The sequence below is a fragment of the Galeopterus variegatus genome, unplaced genomic scaffold, assembly GCF_000696425.1.
Source record: "Galeopterus variegatus unplaced genomic scaffold, G_variegatus-3.0.2 Scaffold182, whole genome shotgun sequence".
NCBI classification, from domain to species: Eukaryota; Metazoa; Chordata; class Mammalia; order Dermoptera; family Cynocephalidae; genus Galeopterus; species Galeopterus variegatus.
The window spans coordinates 493,177-515,614 of NW_007726293.1; the positions used below are offsets into that span (position 1 = coordinate 493,177).

Consider the following 22,438-nt stretch of genomic DNA (forward strand, 5'->3'; position numbering starts at 1 on the left):
AAAAAAAAAAAAAAAAAAAAAAAAAAAAAAAAAAAAAAAAAAAAACTCCTCCAGCCTCTACCCATTATCTACTTCCAAAGCCACTTTTACATTTTTGGGTATTCATTACAGCAGCACCCCACTTCTCAGTATCAAAATCTGTATTTGTTTGCTCGAGCTGCCATAACAAAATACCATAGACTGGATGACTTAAACAACAGAAATTAATTCCTCACAGTTCTGAACACTGGGAGGTCCAAGATTAAGGTGCCAGCAAGGTAGGTTTTATTCTGAGGCCTCTTCTCTTGTCTTTGTAGGCAACCACCTTCTTGCTGTGTGTTCACATGACCTTTTCTTTGTGCATGCATTCTTATTCTTCTTATAAGATTACCAATCCTATCAGATTAGAGCCCCATCCTTATGAACTCATTTAACCTTAATTACTTCCTAGAGGCCCTATCTCCAAACACAGATACATTGGGGGTAAGGGTTTATACATACAAATTTGGGGGGCAAACAATTCAGTCCATGTCCTCTGCAATGTCTTCTTTGAACCCCAGAAAAATCCTGTGAGCTTTATATTGTGAAACTCATTTTATAGATAAACAAACTGAGACTTTGAGAAGTCTGCTGGGTTCCACCAGCAGGTTTTTCCTCCCTTTCCTAACCTCTCCCATGCCGAACCCAAGAGCGAGCTGCCCTAATGCTTCACCCCTCGGCCCTAGAGACGACCAGGGGATCTCCCTGGGGGCAGTGAGTGATCTGCCCGCCAACCCAGCCCCGTAGAAAGGACACTTAGACTCGGCAGGGGTTCTGTCAAGCAGTTCCATTTATTGTTTGTTAAGCAAGTGTATTTAAGCTTTGCCAGCGGGGGAGTTCCCTCCGCCCAGCCAATCAGGGTAAAGATCACACGGTCATGCATGGGGGTTCCTTAAGCTATACTAAGCAATCATGCCTTGATCACGAGAGTGGAAAACCAGGGCTGCCAATGGAATTAAACAAAAACAAAATGCGGAACCCAGCTGTCCCCTCCCACCTTGCTTCCTCTCGGCACCATCTTTAGGTGGCCGCATGGAGAGGGCCTTGCCTCAATCACCATTTTGGCGTTACTGAATCGCATATGAGCCCAACAGAAGTCCAGACTGGAGACTGAGCAGCAAAGATGGGATTTGAATGAGGCTCATTTGACTCTAGAGTCCCAGCTCTTGATTTCCATACTGTAATAGACATAGATTATTATGTTTTAGTATATATGGTAATGCTACTTAATTTGCCTAATAAACTTTTACTTTATAGAAAAGTAAGGTAAACTTTATACTGAATTATTTAAAGTTTTGTATCTGAATCTGAATCAACAGGGTATTATTTAATACATTTTCTGATTGCTATTCTTAGGCACAAGTTTGAGTCAATAGAGACCTTTGGTTATGACACACACTAAACTCTGGTTAAAATCAATGTGTTTAAGCTTAAAACAACAGACGATGCTAAAGCATTACAAAGAGAAGGTCATTCTTGAGTCGCTCATCACATTTACCATTAACCCCCTTTAGAATTAAAAGTCTTTAAGGGCTAGCCGGTTTGCTCATTTGATTAGAGCCTGGTGCTGATAACACCAATGTCCAGGTTTTGATCCCTGTACTGGCCAGATGCCAAAAAAAAAAAAAAAAAAAGTCTTTAAATATGTGGATTAAATTACTAGATCTTTAATATCCATCAGTACTGATTACCTAAAAGACAGTGTTAAAGTCTTTTTTTTTTTTAAGCAATTAAAATCACCACAAATCCCACTGATTTCAGTAAGTACTCTATGGCAAACAAGAAAAGAGCTTTGATTTCCATTTTTCACCATGGGAACTCAAAACATAAGGCTTTAAGTGTTTATCTTAAAGCCACACAGCAAAATGGAGAAAGAAGCAGGGGAACAGCATAGGTCCTAGATTCCATTTTCCCTATGGGAAGCAATTAATGGCAATAATTCAGTATCATTAAGGGTGAGGTAGAAATACATTATTTAAAATCTCAGCAACAATGCAAGCAAAATGGTAAGCAACCCATTTTCTACTTTCTAAAACAGTGGGTCTCTAAAAAATGCAATGAATCTATCTCTCTACTATCATTCAGCCTCATTTAGTCAAAATAAATGAGTCTGTTTTGAAAATTGTTTCCTAACGAATCTGATCTTATCTCACTTTCAGTTAAGCAGCAGGAACCTGAGTACCACTTCAAAAATTCTTACCTCCTTCAGTCTCTGAACAACCTAGTGTCAATGGCACATAAAACTTCACATGATTAACACACCTAATATTAACAATTTCCTTTCTGCCCCAAACCCCTCAACTTTCTGAATGAGCAAAATTGTTTCACCTCTCAAGTAAGCCAGAAGTTCTTGTCTTCCACTTTCAAGTCACCAAAGTAACTGACCAAGGATCCCCTGTAGATAACTCTCATTATAGTATGTCATGGATGGAAGAGAAATGAAACAGCGCAACTTAAATTGCATCCCCAGAGTAACAGCATGGGCATCACCTGAGAGCTTATTAGAAGTGTGGAATCTCGGGCCACACCCCAGAACTACTGAATCAAAATCTGCATTTTAACAAGATTTCCAGGTGATTTATATGAACATTAAAGTTACAGAAGGACTGATTAAAATGGAAAGAGAATGCCCACACCTGACTGGGAATACTGATGGCAACTTCCCCAATGTCAAGCTGGCTTCTTTCATCCACCCAGGGCACTTCTGTGCCATCTCTCCCATATAGTTACTCAGTCTACACTTTAAGAATGCAATTTTATTTTAATATAAGCTGAAGCTTTGTCAGTTGTTTCAGTCTTCACAGACCAGCATTTCTGAACCATTTTCCCCCTTCTTCCCCAATAAGGTTTCAGTTTTATTTTCTATAGCTTGTATTATGAAACAGTAATTTTATAATATAAAATTAAACTAAAATATTGAATATACTTTTTCAAACTACATATAGCATCTCCCTGTCCATAGAAAATCACTGTTCTAGGAAACAAACTGGCAAGAGCTATAAAACCATGCATATTTTTGACCAAATAGCCTTGCTTATCTTCACACATTCCAAGGAAACAAAAGGAAAAAGCAATTTGACAAAGATTTTCATAGTAGTTCTATTAAATAGTGAAAAAAAATGGAATTAACCTAAGTACCCCTCAATAAGGAAGGATTACGCAAAATAAGGGAATAATTTCTGGATATGACCCCAAAAGCACAGACAATAAAAGCAAAAATAGACAGATGGGATTACATCAAACTAAATAGCTTCTGCACAGCCAAACAATCAACAAAGCAGAGACATCCTATGAAATGGGAGAAAATATTTGCAAATCGTACATCTTTAAGGGGTTAATATTCAAAATGTATAAGGAACTCAAACAACTCAATAGTAAGAAAACAAGTAACCCATTTAAAAAATGGACCAAGAACCTGAATAGACTTTTCTCGAAAGAAGGCATACAAATGGCCGACAGGCATATGAAAAAATTCTCAACATCACTAATCATCAGGGAAATGCAAATTAAAACTGCAGTGAGCTATCGCTTCACACCTGATAGAATGGCTGTTATCAAAAAGACAAACTATGATGTGTTGGAAAGGATATGGAGAAAAGAGAACCCTTGCACACTGCTGGTGAGAAGGTAAATTAGTACGATCCTCATGAAAAACAGTAATCAGTATGTCGAAGAGAAATCTGCACTTCCATGTTCATTGTAGCATTATTCACAATGGCTAAGATATGGAATCAACCTAAGTGTTCACCAATGGACAAATGCATAAAGAAAATGTGGTATATACCCACAATGGAATACTGTTCAGCCTTTAACAAGAAGGAAATCTTGCCATTTGTCACAACATGGATGAACATGGAGGACATTCTGTGAAATGAAATGTCAGTCACAGAAAGATTAATACCACATGATTTCACTTATATGTGGAATCTAAAAAAGCTGAACTTCTAGAAGCAGAGAGTAGAATGGTAGTTACCAGGAGCTGGGAGGTGGGAGGGGGGAAACTGGGGATATGATGGTCAAAGTGTATAAAATTTCAGTTAGGAGGAATAAGTTCACAAGGTCTATTGTACAACATGGTAACTATAGATAATAACAATGCACTTACAGTACTATTGAAAATCACTGAGAATATATTTTAAGTGTTCTCACCACAAAATGGTAAGTGTGTGAGGTAATGCATATGTTAATCAGCCATTCCACAATGTATACAATATTTCAAAACATGATGTTGTACACAATACATATATGCAATTTTTATTTGTCACTTTAAAAAATTACTTAATTAATTAGAGAAAAAACAATAAGGGAATAGTAGCAGAAAGAACAGTTCAAATTATACCAGAATTCCAAGATATTAGAGTTCCGTATTTTCCAAAAAATTTGAAGTACATTGACTGTGTTGACATAAAATGATAGTATGTGTAAAAAGCGAACACAAGGAGATGACGCACTGATTACCACTGTTCAAAACTGTCCCTGTATATATATAAACTAGAAGTAAACTTAATCTAATATAAGTGCAATCTCACATATTCATTTTTCTATAAAGTTATTTAAGTGGCTAATAACATTTTTTAAGACAAGCAGAATTACAATTTGAAGGTTACAAAGTTAGCCTAAGCAAATCACAAATCAAAAAATATATAATTCTTTTTTTTCCTTTAAATTTTTCTTTTGTCAATATACAATGTGGTTGATTATTATGGCCCTTCACCGAAACCTCCCTCCCTTCTCCCTCTCCCCCCTCCCACCCATGAATGTCCTTTCCGTTTGCTTGTTGAAAAATACATAATTCATTTTTTAAAATTATTATATCCCCTTTCTCTGACTTCCTCCATTAATACAGAAAACCAAGAACGTAGTGTAATTTTAACTTTCTTCCCCCATTAAAACTTTTCTTGGACTTGTTGATAAGTCTAGAATTTAAAATTTATCACAAAGGAGATGGCTGGTTAGCTCTCTTGGTAGAGTGTGGTGCTGATAAGGCCAAGGTCAAGGGTTCAGATCCCCATACCGGCCAGCCACCAAAAGATAAAATAAAATAAAATTTATCACAAAAGAAATCAGAAAATGAATAATTGGCAGAGAACAGTGGTTATCGCCATTAATTTATTTTTGTAACTAACCATTTTGCATTTTAATAACTACAAAGCAAGTGTTAACCTAGTCCCTGCTAATATTAAAATTTGTCTTGGTTTTATCAAAGCTGCCCCTAACCTTGCTTTAAAAAGTGTTTGGGTTAAAAAGAACAAGAAGAAAGCAACCTGACTTATTTCCTGTCTTTTCAATGGGTCAGTGTGAGGGACAGATCTTGGTATCAAACTGACAAAACCACATCATTTCCTTCTTTATACCACTTCAAGGACTACATAAAAGAAAAGGTTTAGCTACATCTGACTTCTTCATGACACTGCAAATAAAGCAACCTAATGCCCGTACCCTCTATGTCTATACAAACCAATGCTATGTGCAAAACTCAAGACACAAGTATAATGTGACTGATTTTTTAACAAATATTTTAGAACTTTTATATCCAGAAGAATAGTACCCTACACAAAGTCATTAATTTGAGACTATACTCTGATTCAAAAGGTTTCCGAATTTCCTGCAGCCCAAACTTCATTCTTTCAGAGTGAATTTGAATTTTCGGAACAGTCAAAAGTCATTCAGTTTCAAGTCTGATGGTAATACCAGTTTCGATGAGTCATAACAATAAATCTAATCTTTTCTTCCCCTGAACTGCCACATAAAGCTTTATTTATGTACACTTATGATGGTCTAACTTTGTATTGCATTTATAAATATTTTATTTATATTAATAAACACATATTACATGTTAACTTTATAAATATTAACTTGTAATAATCCTCATAACAACCCTATGAGGTAAGTACTATTATTATCACCATCTTGCATTTTACAGATAAGAACCTGAGGCACAGAACGTTTAAGTAACTTACGGAAGGTAAAAGAGCTAGTTAAAGGTCAGAGCTAGAGACACTCGAGAGGGTTTGGCTGGAAGATCTGGGCTCTTAACTGCCATTCTATGCTGCTTCTCTCTTATATTAAAGGGAATGAATTAACAAATTGATCTTACAAGCACAATTCTCAAAAAGGGAAGGAGTCTGCTTGAACATAGGGCTGAAGCTGTCCACTAAGAGGGAGAGGGAGGAGAAACTGAAGAGAAAAGGCCAGGTGGGAAGAGCCCATAAGAGGTCAACGCAGACTTCCCCTTGGCTTAAGCTAGATGACGTCTTCAGCCTAATCTTGCAACTTCAATTTTACATTGTCAACCAGAGTCAGCACTTGGTTTATTTGCCTGTGAATTGTCCATTTGGTGGTATATGCGTGCAAATTTAACCCAAAGCTGGCCTTCAGGCTCACTCTGCCATTAACAGATTGTACTCAGAAAATTCAAAATAATTATGGCAGCCTAAGTTATCATAAAGATAAATGCAGCACCAATACACATAACCAGTTGAAATCAAAAACTAAACAAATTACATTGTAATTTCTCACTATATGAAATTAAGTTATAATTGCCAAGTTCTTTGCCACACTGTTTGCCTGTATTACAACTGATAAATTGGAATTTTATTTTGTCACTGCTCCTCCCCCATTTCTATAATTTAATGGTTTGATAGGTACTTTATTCCCAGTCATCACTTTGAATCTTAAAGGACAAAAAGCTAATCATGTTCTTACCTAAAGACAGACATGTCAAATGACTTCATTATGTGTCCTTGAGGCTAACGAATCATAATAGCATTTCTTCTTCCAAATATTCCATCAGATAAGTAGCAAACTAAGTCAGATATATACAGAAGGATGCTAATTATGAAAATAAACTATTTTTTCAGGCTAATTATTTTAAATATTTTAAATCAGTTTTCCTCTTATCACCATCAAACAATCCCAGTGGGCAGTCAGGACCTTCCCAATGGCTGTCTATATCAAGGATGAGGAAGAAAGAAATGTGAGAGCACAGATGTACCTCAGTGAAAAAAAAAATACTTGATGTACCTAGAAAGCCAAAGAGAATAAAGTAGAAAGAAAATTATTTGCATTAATAAGAGCATTCATTAAATTAGATGAAGACAAGAAAAGTACATAAAATCAGTAGCTTTCCTATGCAACAGAAAATATAGTGGAAACAGGTTCCATTTATGACAAAAACAAAAAATTCAACACATTCACACACACAACAACTAGAAATAAACTTTAAAAATGTGCAAGACCTACAAGAAGAAAACTACAGAACTGTACTGATATAAATGAAAGAACTGTAAATGGAGAGACATGCTGTGTTTTTGGAAGGGAAGACTAAATTCTGTAAATATGTCAATTCCTCCTTAATTCATTAATGAGTTTAACGTAATCCCAATGGGATTTTTTTTTTGTCTTTTTCCGTGTCCCAATGGGATTTTTTTGAATTTAACAAAATGATTCTAGATTTCATCTTGAAGAACCAACAGGTAAGAATAGCAAATAATCTTTTAAAATATATTAAAACATTATCATACTATAGTGCTATTGGTATAAGAATAAATAGAACAATTGAACCAAATAGACAGTCCAGAAACAATAACTGTTTTATATCTAAGAACATATTATATGGTAACGTAGGCTAACAAATTAATATTGTGACAATTGATAGTTATTTGAAAACAAAATCAAGTTAGATCCTTCATCCACATCAAAATAGAATTCCAAATGGAATTAAAGAGTTAAACGTAAACTAACAAAACCATAAATTTGAAACAAAAACTGAAGTGAAGTTTATGACATCTCAGGTAGAGAAGGACTTTCTAAGCCGGGAAACAAAGGAAGAAATCAAACACAAAGAAAATGAGTGACATATTTAAGTACTAAAAATGTTAAATTTTTTTGTGTCAAAAAAAGTAATGGCAAACACCAAACAGAAAAAATACCTGCAACAGATCAAGGATTTATATTTAAATATATGGATAGATAGATTGATAGATAGATTTATATAGAGAGACTTAAAATGTGTTGTTAAGAAAAACAATAAGATCCAGATAGTTAAATGGGAAAAGTACATAAACGGCCAATTCATGAACAAGGAAACACAGCAGCTTAACAACCTTATAAGAAGACACTCAATCACTAACCAGAGAAATATAAAAAGTAAAGAGACAGAGTATAAATATAAAATAAAGAATGAGACACCAAATTTCTAGGAAAATTTTTTTAATGAGAATATCCATTTCTAGGGAGGGTTCAGTGAAACGGACACTCCCATGAATTACTGGTGAGTGTATAAATTGGAATAATCACTTAGGAAAAAATATTTGGTGATCGTGTATATATCAAGAATCCCAAGCTGTTCATGTTTTCTGACCTAGAAACTCCACTTCTGGAAATCCATTAGAAGGAAATAATCCTAAATACAAGGAAACATTTATGTACTGAAATATGAATCATGATGGAATTTATAATAACAATAAAAACGGAATGATTCAAATGTCTAAAAATAGGTGACTAGTTAAGGAAAAATATGGTACATTCACTAGCTAGCTAGACTGTAATGCATCCATTAAAAATGATGCCTTATAATCATTTGTAAGATATACATGAGTGGGTTTTTTTCATGTTAGGTGGGAAATCCAGCAGAACACAATATTGTAAGAGCACATGTGTGTTCAAAAAACAATTCATCTTATTAAAATACAGAAGAAAATTCACTTAATTTTCAGCAAAAGTTGTCTTTAGGTTATAAAACTATAGATGAATTTTCCCTTATTTCCATTATCTATATTTTTCAAATTTTCTATAATGAATAGGTATAAGGAATTATTTTTAATAGACTTATATAAAAACCTAGATTTATTTAGAGAAAATAATTGGAAGAAAAACGTCCTACTTTAAGTGAAGGTGAGCAATCTTATAAATGGAAAATTTCTTTAGTGCTTTATGAGATTCAATTTTCTAAAACTAAACAGAAGAAAAGGTCATTTCTAAAAGCCATGATTACAGGGTTCAGAACTGGTTAAAGGGGCAAGCATAGTTTGAAAGTACAGTTTAAAGTACAGAGTTTAAAAGACAGACGAAATGTGTTATCTCTACAATAAAGATGTAGAAAGTGAAGCTCAACCAAACCTTCTTGGTTAATGGGAATAAACAAAAGATAGAAGGAGAAATCATTCTGAGTACACCCTATAATCAATGCATGCCTTTTAACTATACCTTGTTGTTCATGTGTATATGACACCATTTATGCAGTTATTTCTACTGCATATCATAAGCGTAAGTGTTTTGGTTTAAAATTTGATTTTGTAATTTCAGTGTAGTACCAAAAAGAGGGAATAAAATGTTTATGTCCATCGGAAGGGACATGGCTCAAAAAGGTTGAGAAACTCTGATAAAAGGCAATGTATCCTTGTGTCTTCCCTCTAGAGGACAGTCTGGCTGTCACCCTAATAATCCCTGAAAACTTTGAGGCCCCAGTGTACCGTTCAAAAGACATGGTAGGGGGACTCCGAATCTGCCTATTTTCTGTTACTTCATGTGGAGGTTTTCATGGAAAACTAAGCATCATAAAAATTGCATTTATACAAGATTCACTTTGGGTGAAAATTTAAATGTTTGAGAGTTTCCCACATGCCTAAGTGGATTCCTTATGTAATTCTGGCCTCCATGGGCAAAAGGCTAAAGTTGTCCCTTTCTCTTGCATATTTTACTTGTAGCAATCTTTTGCAAAAGGTAGGATATGCATTACTATTCCTATTTTATAAATATGGAAACTGAAGCCTAGAGAATTTGAGTGACTTCCCCAGGGCCCGCACCCTGACCTCCTGATACCAATCCAAAGCTCTTTGCAGTAAAGAACAGAATTTGCCTTGTTAATTCAAAAATACTTGCTGAGTGCCTATTATGTGCCAGGCTGTATTCCTCGTGCCAGAGACACTTTTCCTGTCTTCATGGAGATTACATTTTTGCAGAACAGCCCAGCAGTAAGTAAACAAGCAAATGACAGATACTTTAAAGCTCCCTGAAGAAAAATAAAGAGATGGAATGTAACAGGAACAGGGAGAGGGCATTTATTCTAGATAAGGTAGTCAAGTAAGTCCTCTCTGAGCGAAGAGACAGTTGAACAAAAAAGTGAATCAGATGTATTTTTGGCAGAAGGAATAATAAGTGCAAACACCCTAAGTGGGGTGCATGCTTAGTGAGCTTGAAAAGGGCTAGGAGACCAGTGAGGCTGAAGCCTTAGGTACATCTTGCCACATACTGTCCTCTGCTCCCCCACCCCTGCCCAGACTTCTTTTGTGCCTTCTTTTTTACCCCTAGGTTAAGAAGTGCATTACCTCCTTTGTCAGCTTCTCTGAAGCAGCCCCTTTCACTCACCTACTTATTCCTCCACCTTCTTTTGATAAGAAAGGAGCGTAAGAATCCTGGTTGACTTTCATTGCCCTTACCTAGGTTCCGCTGGGGAAAACAATAATATAAGCACAACATGAAGATCTGAGCCCAAGAGATTCAATAGCTTCCATGTATTTACCTTGAAGCCTTTATGATAAATGTATTCAGCATGACTTGAGAGCTTCCACAAACAAGGTTTGGCCATTTACAAAAAAAAACAATATACAATGAAAATCCTCTAACACCAGCCTCAGTATAATCTTTCTTCACTGACCCAGAAGGTACCTCAAAATCGTGCAGTGTATCAACAAGTACTGAATGTACGTTCCACCAAGCATTTTCCCTAGTTTTGTTTCTGTCTAGAACATACTGTGCAGGGCTGCTGTTTTCATGGGTATTTTTATCCTGCTTGAGTTAGGTCCTTGTAGAAATGCCCCTATGAGTACTAAAAGAAATCAACAGAAAAGAAAGGAGTATAATAATAATGCCAGTAGCTTACATTTACTGAACATTTACTATGTGTCAGGCCCAGTGCTAATTTTTTCTTATGTGCATTATGGTTTTTAATCTTCACAGCTCTCTAACGGATGGGAAAACTGAGGGACTGGGAGATTAACTTGCCAAGGTCATAAGCCTGGCATCTGACTAGTACAGGATTGGGTCTCGGACCTGCCTTACTCTGGAGCCCTGGAGCAAAGATGCAGGTGCATGTGACTCAAAATGGGGAGTTAGACTGGGACCTGCCTAGGCAAAGGGGAAAGCTGAATCATAACAAGGGTGTTTTCCCTCCATGCCCTTTACGATTATTGTCAGTCCTAGCTTTTATCAAGAAGCGTTCTGCTTCTGAAAAACCCTGTCCCCCCCCCACACACACACACACATACACAACTCCTCTAAAGGAAGCTAAACAAGCAGATCCAGAGAGGCAGTTTCACTCACGCACATGCCCCTCTCAGTATCCCCACCTAACTGGCGTTGCATTTTTAAAGAAAAGGACTCTGCTTCTTAGTCTGCCTCCTCTCTCTGAATTTGATGCTCTTCCTTTGGGATGATGCTCCCAAAGCCAATCGAGGAGAGCTGGAGAGAGGCCTTTTCTTGTCTCAGAAGCTGGTGGCCCCAAATCTGGCCAATCCATCATCCCAGGGCTCCATCTTGCTGGCCTCTACTAGAGGTCAAAACAGAAGTTGGGAGCCTGGGTCTTTCTCCGCACAAAGGTGAATTCTAGGCTACATTTCCCCACCCTAAAGGGCATTCTCTGAAACTGTCCCAGAGGCCCTGGTGAGTTCCTTCTGGAAAGCAAGAGGCCCAGGAATGAAATCCCCAGTGAGGGAGCTAGGCCAAAGCACAGTCCACCATGGCCTTGGGTTGGACCCAAGGAAGCCTTGGGGCCGTGGGGTGGCCCGTGGAGGAGACCTTGGCAAGCTCCTGCCAACCCGCGCTCCTGCCCGCCTCGGTCCCGGCCGCGCCCACCTCCCGTCGGCTCAGCAGACCCAGACCCAGACCCAGGCCCGGTGCGGAGCTGGGCCACCACCCCCAGCGCCACGACATACTCACAGCACACACAGGCAATACACGCCCGGGACGCTCTCGCTGTCCCTCAGCAGATAGCTGCCATCCAGCCCCGTGGAGAGCAGGAGCTTCTCCCCGGTCTCCCTGCTGATTTTGCCATGATACACAGCCACCGCATCCATGGCCTGTTGGACTCTTGGGCTGGCTGAGGCGGCGGACGGTAACAAGGGAGACGCCGCTGCTGCTGCAGCCGAGCACGAGTCAGGCACCAGACTCCCAGTTCAGCCAGATGTGCAAAAAAGAGAGAAGCACCCGAACAACAGGATGTTGTCTACCTGCCTTAAAACCTCCTTCTCACACTTCAATTAAAACCAGCTCAGCAATTCAGTAGCTTGGTTCCGTCGAACTTGCCATGGGGTTCGATCCCCCGCCCCCTAACCAAAACTATCAGTACTATCAGTGTCCAATCACTAGTGAAATGTCCATGAGACTCCTTCAGGATCAGACATAGTAGGTGAACAATGGACTTTGGGCACATTCTTCTTCGCCCTCCTCCTCCTACCTCATGTAGTCACCTTAAACAGTCTTGGTCCTGAGAAAATATTGTTTTTTCCCAACACATCGTCCAAGATCCCAAAGGGCTGGCTGAGGTACAAATATCAGTGCATGTTCAAAGATGTTCCAGATTTATCTACATGATGGGCCTTAGAGGAGAGAATGAATCATTTAATTGGTGCTTTGCCTGTATGTGGATTTGTATGTGCCCTTTAATGTATGGGGCCCACCTTTCCTCATTTCAGCCATAAAACTTGTTTTAGATCATTTCGAAAGTGTTGATAATTGTGTTGTAACTTTTACCCTCTGTTGTTTCTAGAGGATGTTTTTTCTTCAATTGATGCTACACTGTCATTAGTTTTTTAAAAACTTTCAACCTTCATTTCCTTCTCTGAAGTAAAGCATTGCTTCTATTTCAAAATGTGCTGAGTAATATTCCCCCAAACTTCCTTCATTTTCACTAGAATAAGATTTTAATTCCTGAAGCTGAACGGTCTTATGCTTATACCTTTAGATTATATAAAACACTTTTTAAATTAGGATTTAAACAGCTGAAGCTATGTTGTCTGTCGTATTGCTTCCAATACAACTTCAGCGCCCAGATCCTTGAGAATATGACAAGGCTGACAGCTCAATAGGGAGATGGATGTTTAAATCCTCACAGTTCCTATAAATGGATCAGATGCACTGAGCCGCCTTGCGCCAAAGACTGATACGTGTTCTCCTCCTACTAGGGCTAAGAAGAATCCTGTAAGATTTCAGTGGTAGCTGTAGCAACTCTCCTTCTTGACTGAAGAGTGAGCGCTAAAGGGTAAACATAAGCCTCCTACAGTTATTTTCAACACTAAGAATTTTTAAAAAGTGACATTTAGGGATGGCTCCAGGGAATTGGGCCTAGATTATCTCATTTTCCTCCCTCACAAGTTTTTGACCAACTCCACTTCTCACCTCTTTCCATGCTTTGGGGTGAGAAATTAATCTAATATGCAAGTGCATACTCCAATGTTAGTCCGCTCTGGACTCTTCCTATTTCGAGCAGGCAAATGGTTAGCCCAGAGAAATTAATCACAATGGTGGAATTTCTAAAGTGAAAGGAGACGACAGGAAAAGGGATCCCTTATATCAGTTCATATGGGCAATAACCCACCTGTGAGGTGAACTGTGAGCACGTTCAATGTCACATAGGTAAAAACAACGCTTAACCTTTTTTTTTTTTTTTTTTTTTCTCTGAACAAATCATCCATAAACTTAGGAACAGAACAACCTGGATCTGACAGCACAAGTGTACCATGCATTCTTCTTTTCTCTCTCTGTTTTGTTCTGTGTTGCTAAAATAGTACAACTGTCAGAGCAGCCAGGTACGATGGGGCTCAGCACAACTAAAATCGTCTGAGAAAAGAACAGATAAATTATAAGGTAATAGTACAACTCTCATCCAGTACCTCATTGTCATCTTGCAAGCGAGCTGACAGCTGAGCCAGCCCACTCTTGCAGTGTTGATGAAAAATACTGACATCTTCATTCTAGCTCTACACTGGTACAAAACTTGACTTTAGCAAATTCAAAACTTCACACTGAGCTTGAAGTGTAGAGAAAAGAGGAATTGAAATGACTCTCTTCCTCCTCTCTCTCTATACCCACAAGAGAGGAAAGAGGGGGGGAAAATGAAAGAGGAAAGCGATGGAGATCATGGAGACACAAATGGAAAAAGAGTCAGGAAGAATGGGCCCCAAGTACAAGTATAAACCACTTAGGAGCAGAGTTATCTGATTAATTGTGTATTGTCTGTCTCCCTCACTACAATATAAGGTCCATGATGGCAGGATTCCATGTACTATGTTCACCACTGTGTCTTCAGTGTCTGGCACATAGTAGATGCTAAGTATATTTGTTGAATGAATGGATGAATAAATGAAATTAATGTGCTCAAGAAAATAAAACAAAAATACTTAAATCATCTTTTACACACATACACATACACACACACACACACACAATAAATATTAGTTCTCAGTGCCTCTGGCCCACCTTTGAAACAGCAAGATGAATTGGAAGGAGCAATAGCCCACTAATTATGAAAATCGAATTATACTCCATGTTTCGCCACTAAATCACTTCCTCTCTCTGAGCCTTCTTTTCTCCACCTGTCAAATGGAGTTGAGCCAGATTACCTCCCAGCTTTAAACATTCTATGCTCTAAACGAAAGCCAAACATACGTTAGAGAGAAACAGAGGAGACATGGACTAAACTCATTATGTGCAAGAAGCAAGACCTGTTTCCTCAAGTCTCACCCAATAGGGGAAAGATTTTTGTTCTTGTTTTAAAATAACCTAAGAAATAAAAATCATACAGTAGAGGAAGAGAACTTCACAGTTTAAAGAAAACTGCAACCTTTTAGAATACAGATGCCATTTAAATCAAATATAAAAGCACTGAAAGTTAGAAAAACTGTCAGCCAAGGTTGAAAGTGTCTTCTTGTCTAAACTTGTCACCTCCTGAGGTCTCTTGAGAAGTGACAGAATTTTGCATATGGATGCCCTGTCTGAGGTGTTAATTGTCTTCATTTCAAATGCCCTGGGCTATTCTCAAACCCAGGTAGATTAAAAGAATGATGCCAAAGGTGGTCAGTTTTATACAGTGAATCTGACATTTCAAAATCTTTTTCTCTAACCTTTCAAAACTAACTTTGTTCTTTCACTAGCTCATCTATAGGTGTGAATTCTTGTGACAGTGTTATGATATTGTCACCTGTGGTGAGTTTACAGATTCTCTTAGCACTTAACTAAAATTCACTTCCTTTACAAAAATGAGAAAAGAAAAAAAAATTAAAATGTCTTTTTAAAAAAAAAAGAGAGAGAGAGAGAGAAAGCCCCTTCTTTCCATAATATCTGGCTTTACCTATGGGGCTAATTTTTCTAAAAGCCCTTTTGTAAGTAAGTGAGAAGAGAAACAGCGTTGTTGTGTGTTTTAATTTAAGCTTGTTTTAAATATATTTATTCTCTCAACCAAAGTTTATGAGCACCTAGTCCGTGTCAGCACTATAGTAAGTAATTAGGGTGGAGAGAAGAAAAGTACAGTACCTCCTCTCAAGTAGCTCAGTCTAGTGAAGAAGACAGACAAGCAAACAATCACAATTCACTTCACATAAGCTGTGCTGTAGGGAAGGATGGGGCTTTAGGGGCACAGTAGTGGCACATCCAACTCAACTTCTATCCTAAACCTGCACAATCTATTCAAGATGGCAAGTTCTAGGCCAACCCATGGCTCACTTGGGAGAGTGTGGTGCTGATAACACCAAGGCCACGGGTTCGGATCCCTATGTAGGGATGGCCGGTTTGCTCACTGGGTGAGCGTGGTGCTGACAACACCAAGTCAAGGGTTAAGATCCCCTTACCAGTCATCTTTTAAAAAAAAAAAAAGATGGAAAAGATGGCAAGTTCCTTATCTTTCTGTCTGCTATGTGCAGTTCCTCTCACTTGTCCTAATTTTACCTCCTTCACTGCTCAGAGGAAGACCCCTAACTCTAGCTGAAACTCTGCTTGCTTCTGAAGTTTTATTCTTGGAATAATAGCAACAGCTAATATTTGTTAACTGGATATTCCAGGAATCCTGCTAAGCACTTTGAATGTATTATCTCATTTATTTATATCAACAACCCTATGAAGCAAACACTATTAATATCCTTATTTCATCAACAAAGAAGCCAAAACTCAGAGGGCCAAAGTGCTCAAGGTGGCATACCTGGTCAGTGTCAGGCCCAGGACTTGAACACAGGCCACTGACTGCAGAGTCTGTGCATTTCACCACTATCCTCTTTTGCCTCCCAATATTAAATCTGCGGTCACTGTACTGGATTGCTCAGGCTTCAGCCTCCGATCTAGCAACTGAAATTTTGAGTTCTAGAATATTCTTCCTACACTTCTCCAGTGTCAACTGTTCCCATGCCCCAACTCATAGTATGTCTAGGTCTATCTGTATGCCTTATCAGATCAGATATGCTCTTTTAGTCTGGGCCTCATTGGTTGCTATGTCTTAGAAGGGACTTCAGAGCCAAGGTCTGTTTCCCAGGCTTATAGGTCTGGAATCTGTATGTCAGCTTATCCATCCAAAGTAACACAACACTGAGTGGTTTGGGGTTAGCTAGTTTTGTTTTGTTTTTAAAGCAATCTGAGCATCTTCTATCCTGGGAAGACCTGGACACACAGATGAGGTCTTATCACCCAATTCTCTTGTTTGTCCCTTTTCTAGACCAAGCGAAGGCCACTCCTCGCCGGTTTTTACTTATCTTTCCCCATGAGGATAAACGAGATGGCATATGCAATGTGCCTGCAACCTAACAGATACTCAAGATTTTTTTTTTCCTACTAGCTTATGAACTCCTGGAAAAGAGGGGTGATGTCATATTCCTCTCAGCACAAGCAGATCCTAACACAGAACCTGGAACCTAGTTAGCTCCCTTCCTTTCCCCCTCCTCTTTCTCTTTATAGAGAGAACTGTCTGCAGAGAATGTGGCTTCTAATTTGCCTCAGAAGTATAACATTTCTGGCATTGACTTTTTTCACATTCATCATTTACCAACGTCTACCCTGTGGTCTGCCTCATTTTGGTTTATAGAAACAACTCCTCTCATACCACACCTCGGCACCTGACAGACAAATAAATCATCATATAGCTCTTTTGGCTTCATCAACCCAGTTGCCTCTGCATTGTGACTGAATCTTCTTTCTGATTCCCTTCTTCCTGGGTGGGGAGCCCTCAGGGTATGATATTGGCACAAGAAAATATCACTTCTTCATAGATGAGGCTCCCGCTTTCCATCTAAAAACTGTTCTTTTTGGAAGTTCAAGAATAAAGTTCCACCACTGGTGCTTAATCTAAAAGATTTAAGTTCAAAAGACTGTTATTTAACCTATATATTTTTTGCCTGAATATTTTTTAAGAAACCTCTGCTGTTTTACAACATGGATAATCACTTTGACCTGTGTATCGCAAACACCAAAATTTGGCAAAGGAATGGAATGGACTATTAACATTTCCCTAAGCAGCTTTATAAATACAAATGAAATATTATATATAACAGCTAATAGTGGATTTCTAAATGCACTTTATAGTTACATATGCAAAACTGCATTATTTTTCTTTTCTTCCTCAGTAACAAATATTTCATGAAAAAATGCTAGAATCATGATCAGCGGGTATTCAATAGTATGAGTCTTACAAATCAGGGCATATATGTTCTGATGTTTCAAAATTGTCTAAAAAATATCAGGAATTGTTGTAGTAAAGCTATGAAATTTTCAATACTTGCCAATCCTTTTTTTTCCATTGGAACCAATATGATCCACCAAAATTATCAAAATAAATACATATCAAACAAAAAATAAGTGAGATTAAATCTCCTAAACCTTTTACTTATAGACAAAATCCTCAGAGAGCTCTTTGTCTTCATTTTATGAACACTAGGGTATGGTTTAATGCTGTCTACCACAAAAGTAATCATAGGTTTCTGCCTTGTGTGCAATTATTTTTGTAATGTAGTACAAAATGAAGAATAAAACCTAAAATAGTCAATATAGACATTAAGAAAAAAAAAGAGTTGGAGAATGTCTCAAGTAAAGCTGTATACTGCATACTATTTTGAAGTAAAACAAAAGTCAGCCTTCCTAGCAACTCTTGTAAACCGGGGGCACAATTTGAAACTGTCTGGCTATCATGGAAGCTTTGCAACTCAAAATGATATATACTGAACTTAGACTCTTCTAGAATCCTTTAGCACTTATTGGCATTTAGCATATATTAAAATTACTCATTTTCTACAGAAGTTGTTTCTAACTTGTATTCTCAAAGTTCACAGAATTTTAAGAAGATAGTATTGATGGATTCTGAGGAATTGTCAGTATTACAGAGAGCCTAGTAAAGTGGTCCGTTTGCCTGTGATTAAACTGCATGTAATAATAACAATAACAGTAATAACAGAATTCATTGAATCCTCACAAAAATCCTAAACTGTCAAGTGACTACTGCTAGTTAGAATAACATCAACTTTGTGCAAGGGAACTTTATAGTTATATAGGCTTTCTTAATTTTAAATGAGAAAATTTTTCAATCATTTATTAATCGATGCCATTTGATATACAGAATCCTTAAAAAATTGACATCTACAGGCCAAAAAAATGTGATGGAACAATTGATGAAAAGGCTGACAACTACTGTCTGGTGCCTCTATATCTTATTTCTTCTAACAGGACGTTATCGAGGGCAATAATGATCACTTCCACAGAGTAGAGCACATTGCCCAGCTCATAACAAGCCTTCCCCAAACGCATGCTGTTTACTTGATCTGTAAAGTAATCAAAGAAACTAGAGACTCCTAGTGGCATTGCTTACCTCTAAAATTGACGCTCGGGATGATATGGCGCTTTTCCACAATTGCTTTATGCAACAGAGAAGTAAGGCTAGATGGCCCAGGATCTGACCTACTGGAGGAATTCTTAAGTCCATTAAAGAGAGTGTTTCCAACAGTGAACCAAATAGAGAGTTGTACTCAAAGAATTGTACTAGGTCTCCTGGGGTAATTGATACCCAGTGCAGCAATGCTTCCTATGCCTATTTCTCTGTGTTTCTGAACATTTTTCCTAAATGCCAAAAAATAAACATTATAGTCAATGGGAAAATCTGTTCAACAGTAACCTTGTAAGGTCACAGGCTAGGACTGTTTGGTATCCTTAAGTGTATATGAGGTGTAGTGCCAGTGGATACACTCAATCATGTACCAGAAGTGAGGAAACCACTAAGAAGTGCTACACACAGTGCCTGCAGCACTTAGTAAGAATCCACTACCATTCAGTGTTAAGACTTTACAAAGCACGTGATAAGGAAATTATGTATTTCTTTGCCAGTCTGTCACAGATTTAGCACCATGATTTAAAAAGCATCAATTCCATTTCCCATTTTGCAACGAGTCTGAAGCTTTTGAAGTCTCCTTTCCCCCTCCTTCCTCACTGAAAAGTATATTAGGGATCTTCAAAAAGTTCGTGGAAAGATTGTATTATCTTTTAATTCTATTTTTCCACGAATTTTTTGAAGTATCCTCATACACACACACACACACACACACACACATATCAGACTGGCACCTTATTCACTTAGAACAAAAACTGAGTAATTCAGACAGACTTCAGATAAGCAGTCAAGATGTGTTCTATCTTAATCTTATTAAACTCAGATGTAAACTTTTCATAAGGCCTGTCTGCTGAATCAAACACAAATCACTCCCACTGCCTAAATTACCACCATTTTTTTTACAGTCCTGGTGACTAAGGGAATAAATGGCCCTACTCACGGGCAGTCTAGGTGGTCACCTATCCCAAAACCAGAGATTCTAAAAGAGCAGCTCCACGGCCACCAGACTATTATGCCTCAAAGTCCCTCCATTACAGTCATTTCATTGAGTTTAGGCACTGATGACCCCTGTTAACATCCCAGTATGTTAGTCAGTAAGGATTAAAGGTTAAGGCAGTGTGATATAATGCAAAGAATACGGTCATTGGAACCAGTAAAATTTCATTCTGAAGCCAGGCTTCACCAATTCCCAAATTTGAGTATCGACATAACACATCTGTAAAATGGGGGTGGATATTATATCTTACAGTCACCAAAAGGGGTAATGTGCTTAGAGTGCTTGGCACATAGTAAGCACTCTTCCTATCACTAGTAATCCCTTATACTCATTACCACAGCATCCAGAGCAGAATCCTGAGGGCAGGGAAAGGGAACTAACACTTGCTGGGGCTCAGAGAAGTTCAGTAAGTTGTTTGAGGTCACACAGCAAGTGAGTAACAGAGTAAGTATCTGAACTCAGTTCTCTCCAGCTCCAAAGCCCAGGCTCTTGCCACAGAAACCTGCTGTCTTTTCTTGTGTATACCCAGCCTAGAAGAAAGTAGTGATTTGACAGCCTCAATGGATGATTCAGGTTGCTTTGAAAAAAGTCAGCCCTGAAAAACTGCATAATCAATCATATTAAAATATATAAAAGCTATGCAGAGGGTGATTCTTTTCATACAGGCCTAAAAGCATACCAGTGAACAGCATAGTCCATTTTGAAGCCATAAAAGAAGCAACTATAGTGAGATCTACAATGATATATGGTATATGAAAATGGATTATGCTGGAACATTCCCAAGTCTCATCTGTGCCCCATCTTCCCAAAATTCCAACGAGCTATCATACACACAGGAATATCACAAAGCCAGAAAACCTAGCTTTGGGTTTGATGTTCCTGATGGACATCTTCCTCTCCAGGGCTCCCCTTCTAAGTAACCAGGACCCTCCTGGTAATCGCAACTCTGAGGGAAGTGAGAATGCTGGTGGGGCAGGGCCACCCCTGTTCGCTGTTCCCATTCCTGTTGGTGTACCAAGCAGGTAGCCCGCCCTCACCCGCCTTCACCACATGCAATGATTGTCCTGTGAGCAGACAGTCTACAGCCTGGTGCTTTCCAGAGTCCTGAGCACCTTGCATAGGAGGGAGGGGACATTTCCTGCAGAAATGCAGGAGGGAAATTTCTACTCATGGGACATCGGGGGACTTCAGGGAGACAAGGTCTCAGGGAAGTGTCCTCTTGGTACACAGAGGGAGGCTGGACCCCAGGCATCAGGGCTCCCAGCCTAGGCAGAAGCACCCCTGCCACCTCACCCCTTCTGTCCCACTAGCCCTGGCGCAGCAGACATGTGCACCTGCAAGGGACCATGTGGTCTTGAACAGTGAGGGTAGCAGGGAAAATCACCATGGATTGAAAGCCCCTCAGAGGTGACCCCCAATTCTTGGTAACTCACCAAAAGAGGGGGGGCCTCCAATAATGAATGAGATTGAGCTTTACTTCACCTTAGTGGGATGGAGGGAAGATGCAGATTTAAGCTGCAGCCTCTGAGCAAACCTGCCCAAGATACACACCACACAGAAGACACAGCAAGCAGGTACACACTCTTTATTAATGTTAGGACCAGAATACCCCTGACAAAGGTTGACCTTGGTGAGCTGGGAGGGATCTCATGGAGGAAGTGGAGGGCACGTTTTGTTGAGATTGGAGGCAGATCTAACCTCCCACTCCTGGGCTCCACCCCGGCTCTCTCCTTGGCCTGCAGCAGCTGACTTATGGGAGCAGAGCACCTGCAGAGGACACACCTAGTGGCAGAAAAGGGGCCCAGGGGCATTTTCTAGAGTGACCACCCCAGTCCAGCTCCATTTTTAACACAATTAGTCCTCCTGAGAGAAGCACCATGCAGAGTTTGGTGGTCCCGATGCTTCTTCTTGGAATCCATTTTGTCCTTCATCCACTGTTGACTGGAAAGGGACAGGGACAGCCCAAGGCTAAGGGCTGGAGAGTGTAGTCAACACTCCTCCAAGCACTGTCTTTCTTCAAGACAACCCAGTGGTTTTCCAGGCAGGCTGGTGGACGACCTGGAAAATAGCTCAAGGGCAGAAATCAGCAGAGGATCAGAAAAGCCCTGCCTGCACTTTCATGACAACACTTTCCCGGATCTTTGCCACTGCTCATTTCTCAATTGGGACTAATGAGATGGTTACTCAAGAAAGTCTCTTTCACGCTGCCCCCGGAACTGCAAGAATGGATCTGGATGTTATTTCAATTGGGTTTACCCAAGGCCACACTACCTGCAAGGCAAAGACGACACCCCTGATCTAATTTGCATCCCAGATTATGCTCTCTTCTGTCATCTAACCACACTCACCAAAAAAGATTATGATGGGCCGGCCCGGTGGCGCACTGGATAGTGCGCCGCTTGGGAAGCGCGGCGGCGCTCCCGCTCGAGGGTTCGGATCCCACATACAGACCGGTTCCTGCTCACTGGCTGAGCGAGGCGCGGGAGCAACACCAAGGGTTGCGATCCCGTTGCCGGTCCCTGGTCCAGTACGGGGGCAACACTGAGGGTTGCGATCCGTTGCCGGACAAGGAA

At 39.3% G+C, this 22,438-nt stretch overlaps 1 protein-coding gene across 3 annotated transcripts in view; it reads right to left on the reverse strand.

Annotated features, from left to right (window-relative positions):
• SH2D1A (SH2 domain containing 1A) overlaps nucleotides 1-12,180 on the reverse strand; it is a 22,373-nt gene extending 10,193 nt beyond the window's left edge. Inside the window, exon 1 of one of the 3 annotated variants that reach the window (XM_008564218.1) lies at nucleotides 11,956-12,180. In XM_008564218.1, coding sequence (XP_008562440.1) covers nucleotides 11,956-12,092 — 137 coding nt within the window. In that variant the 5' untranslated portion in view covers nucleotides 12,093-12,180. The remainder of the gene's footprint in view (nucleotides 1-11,955) is intronic. The other 2 variants (XM_008564223.1, XM_008564228.1) reach the window with 2 other exon arrangements.
• Nucleotides 12,181-22,438: the final 10,258 nt, after the last annotated feature.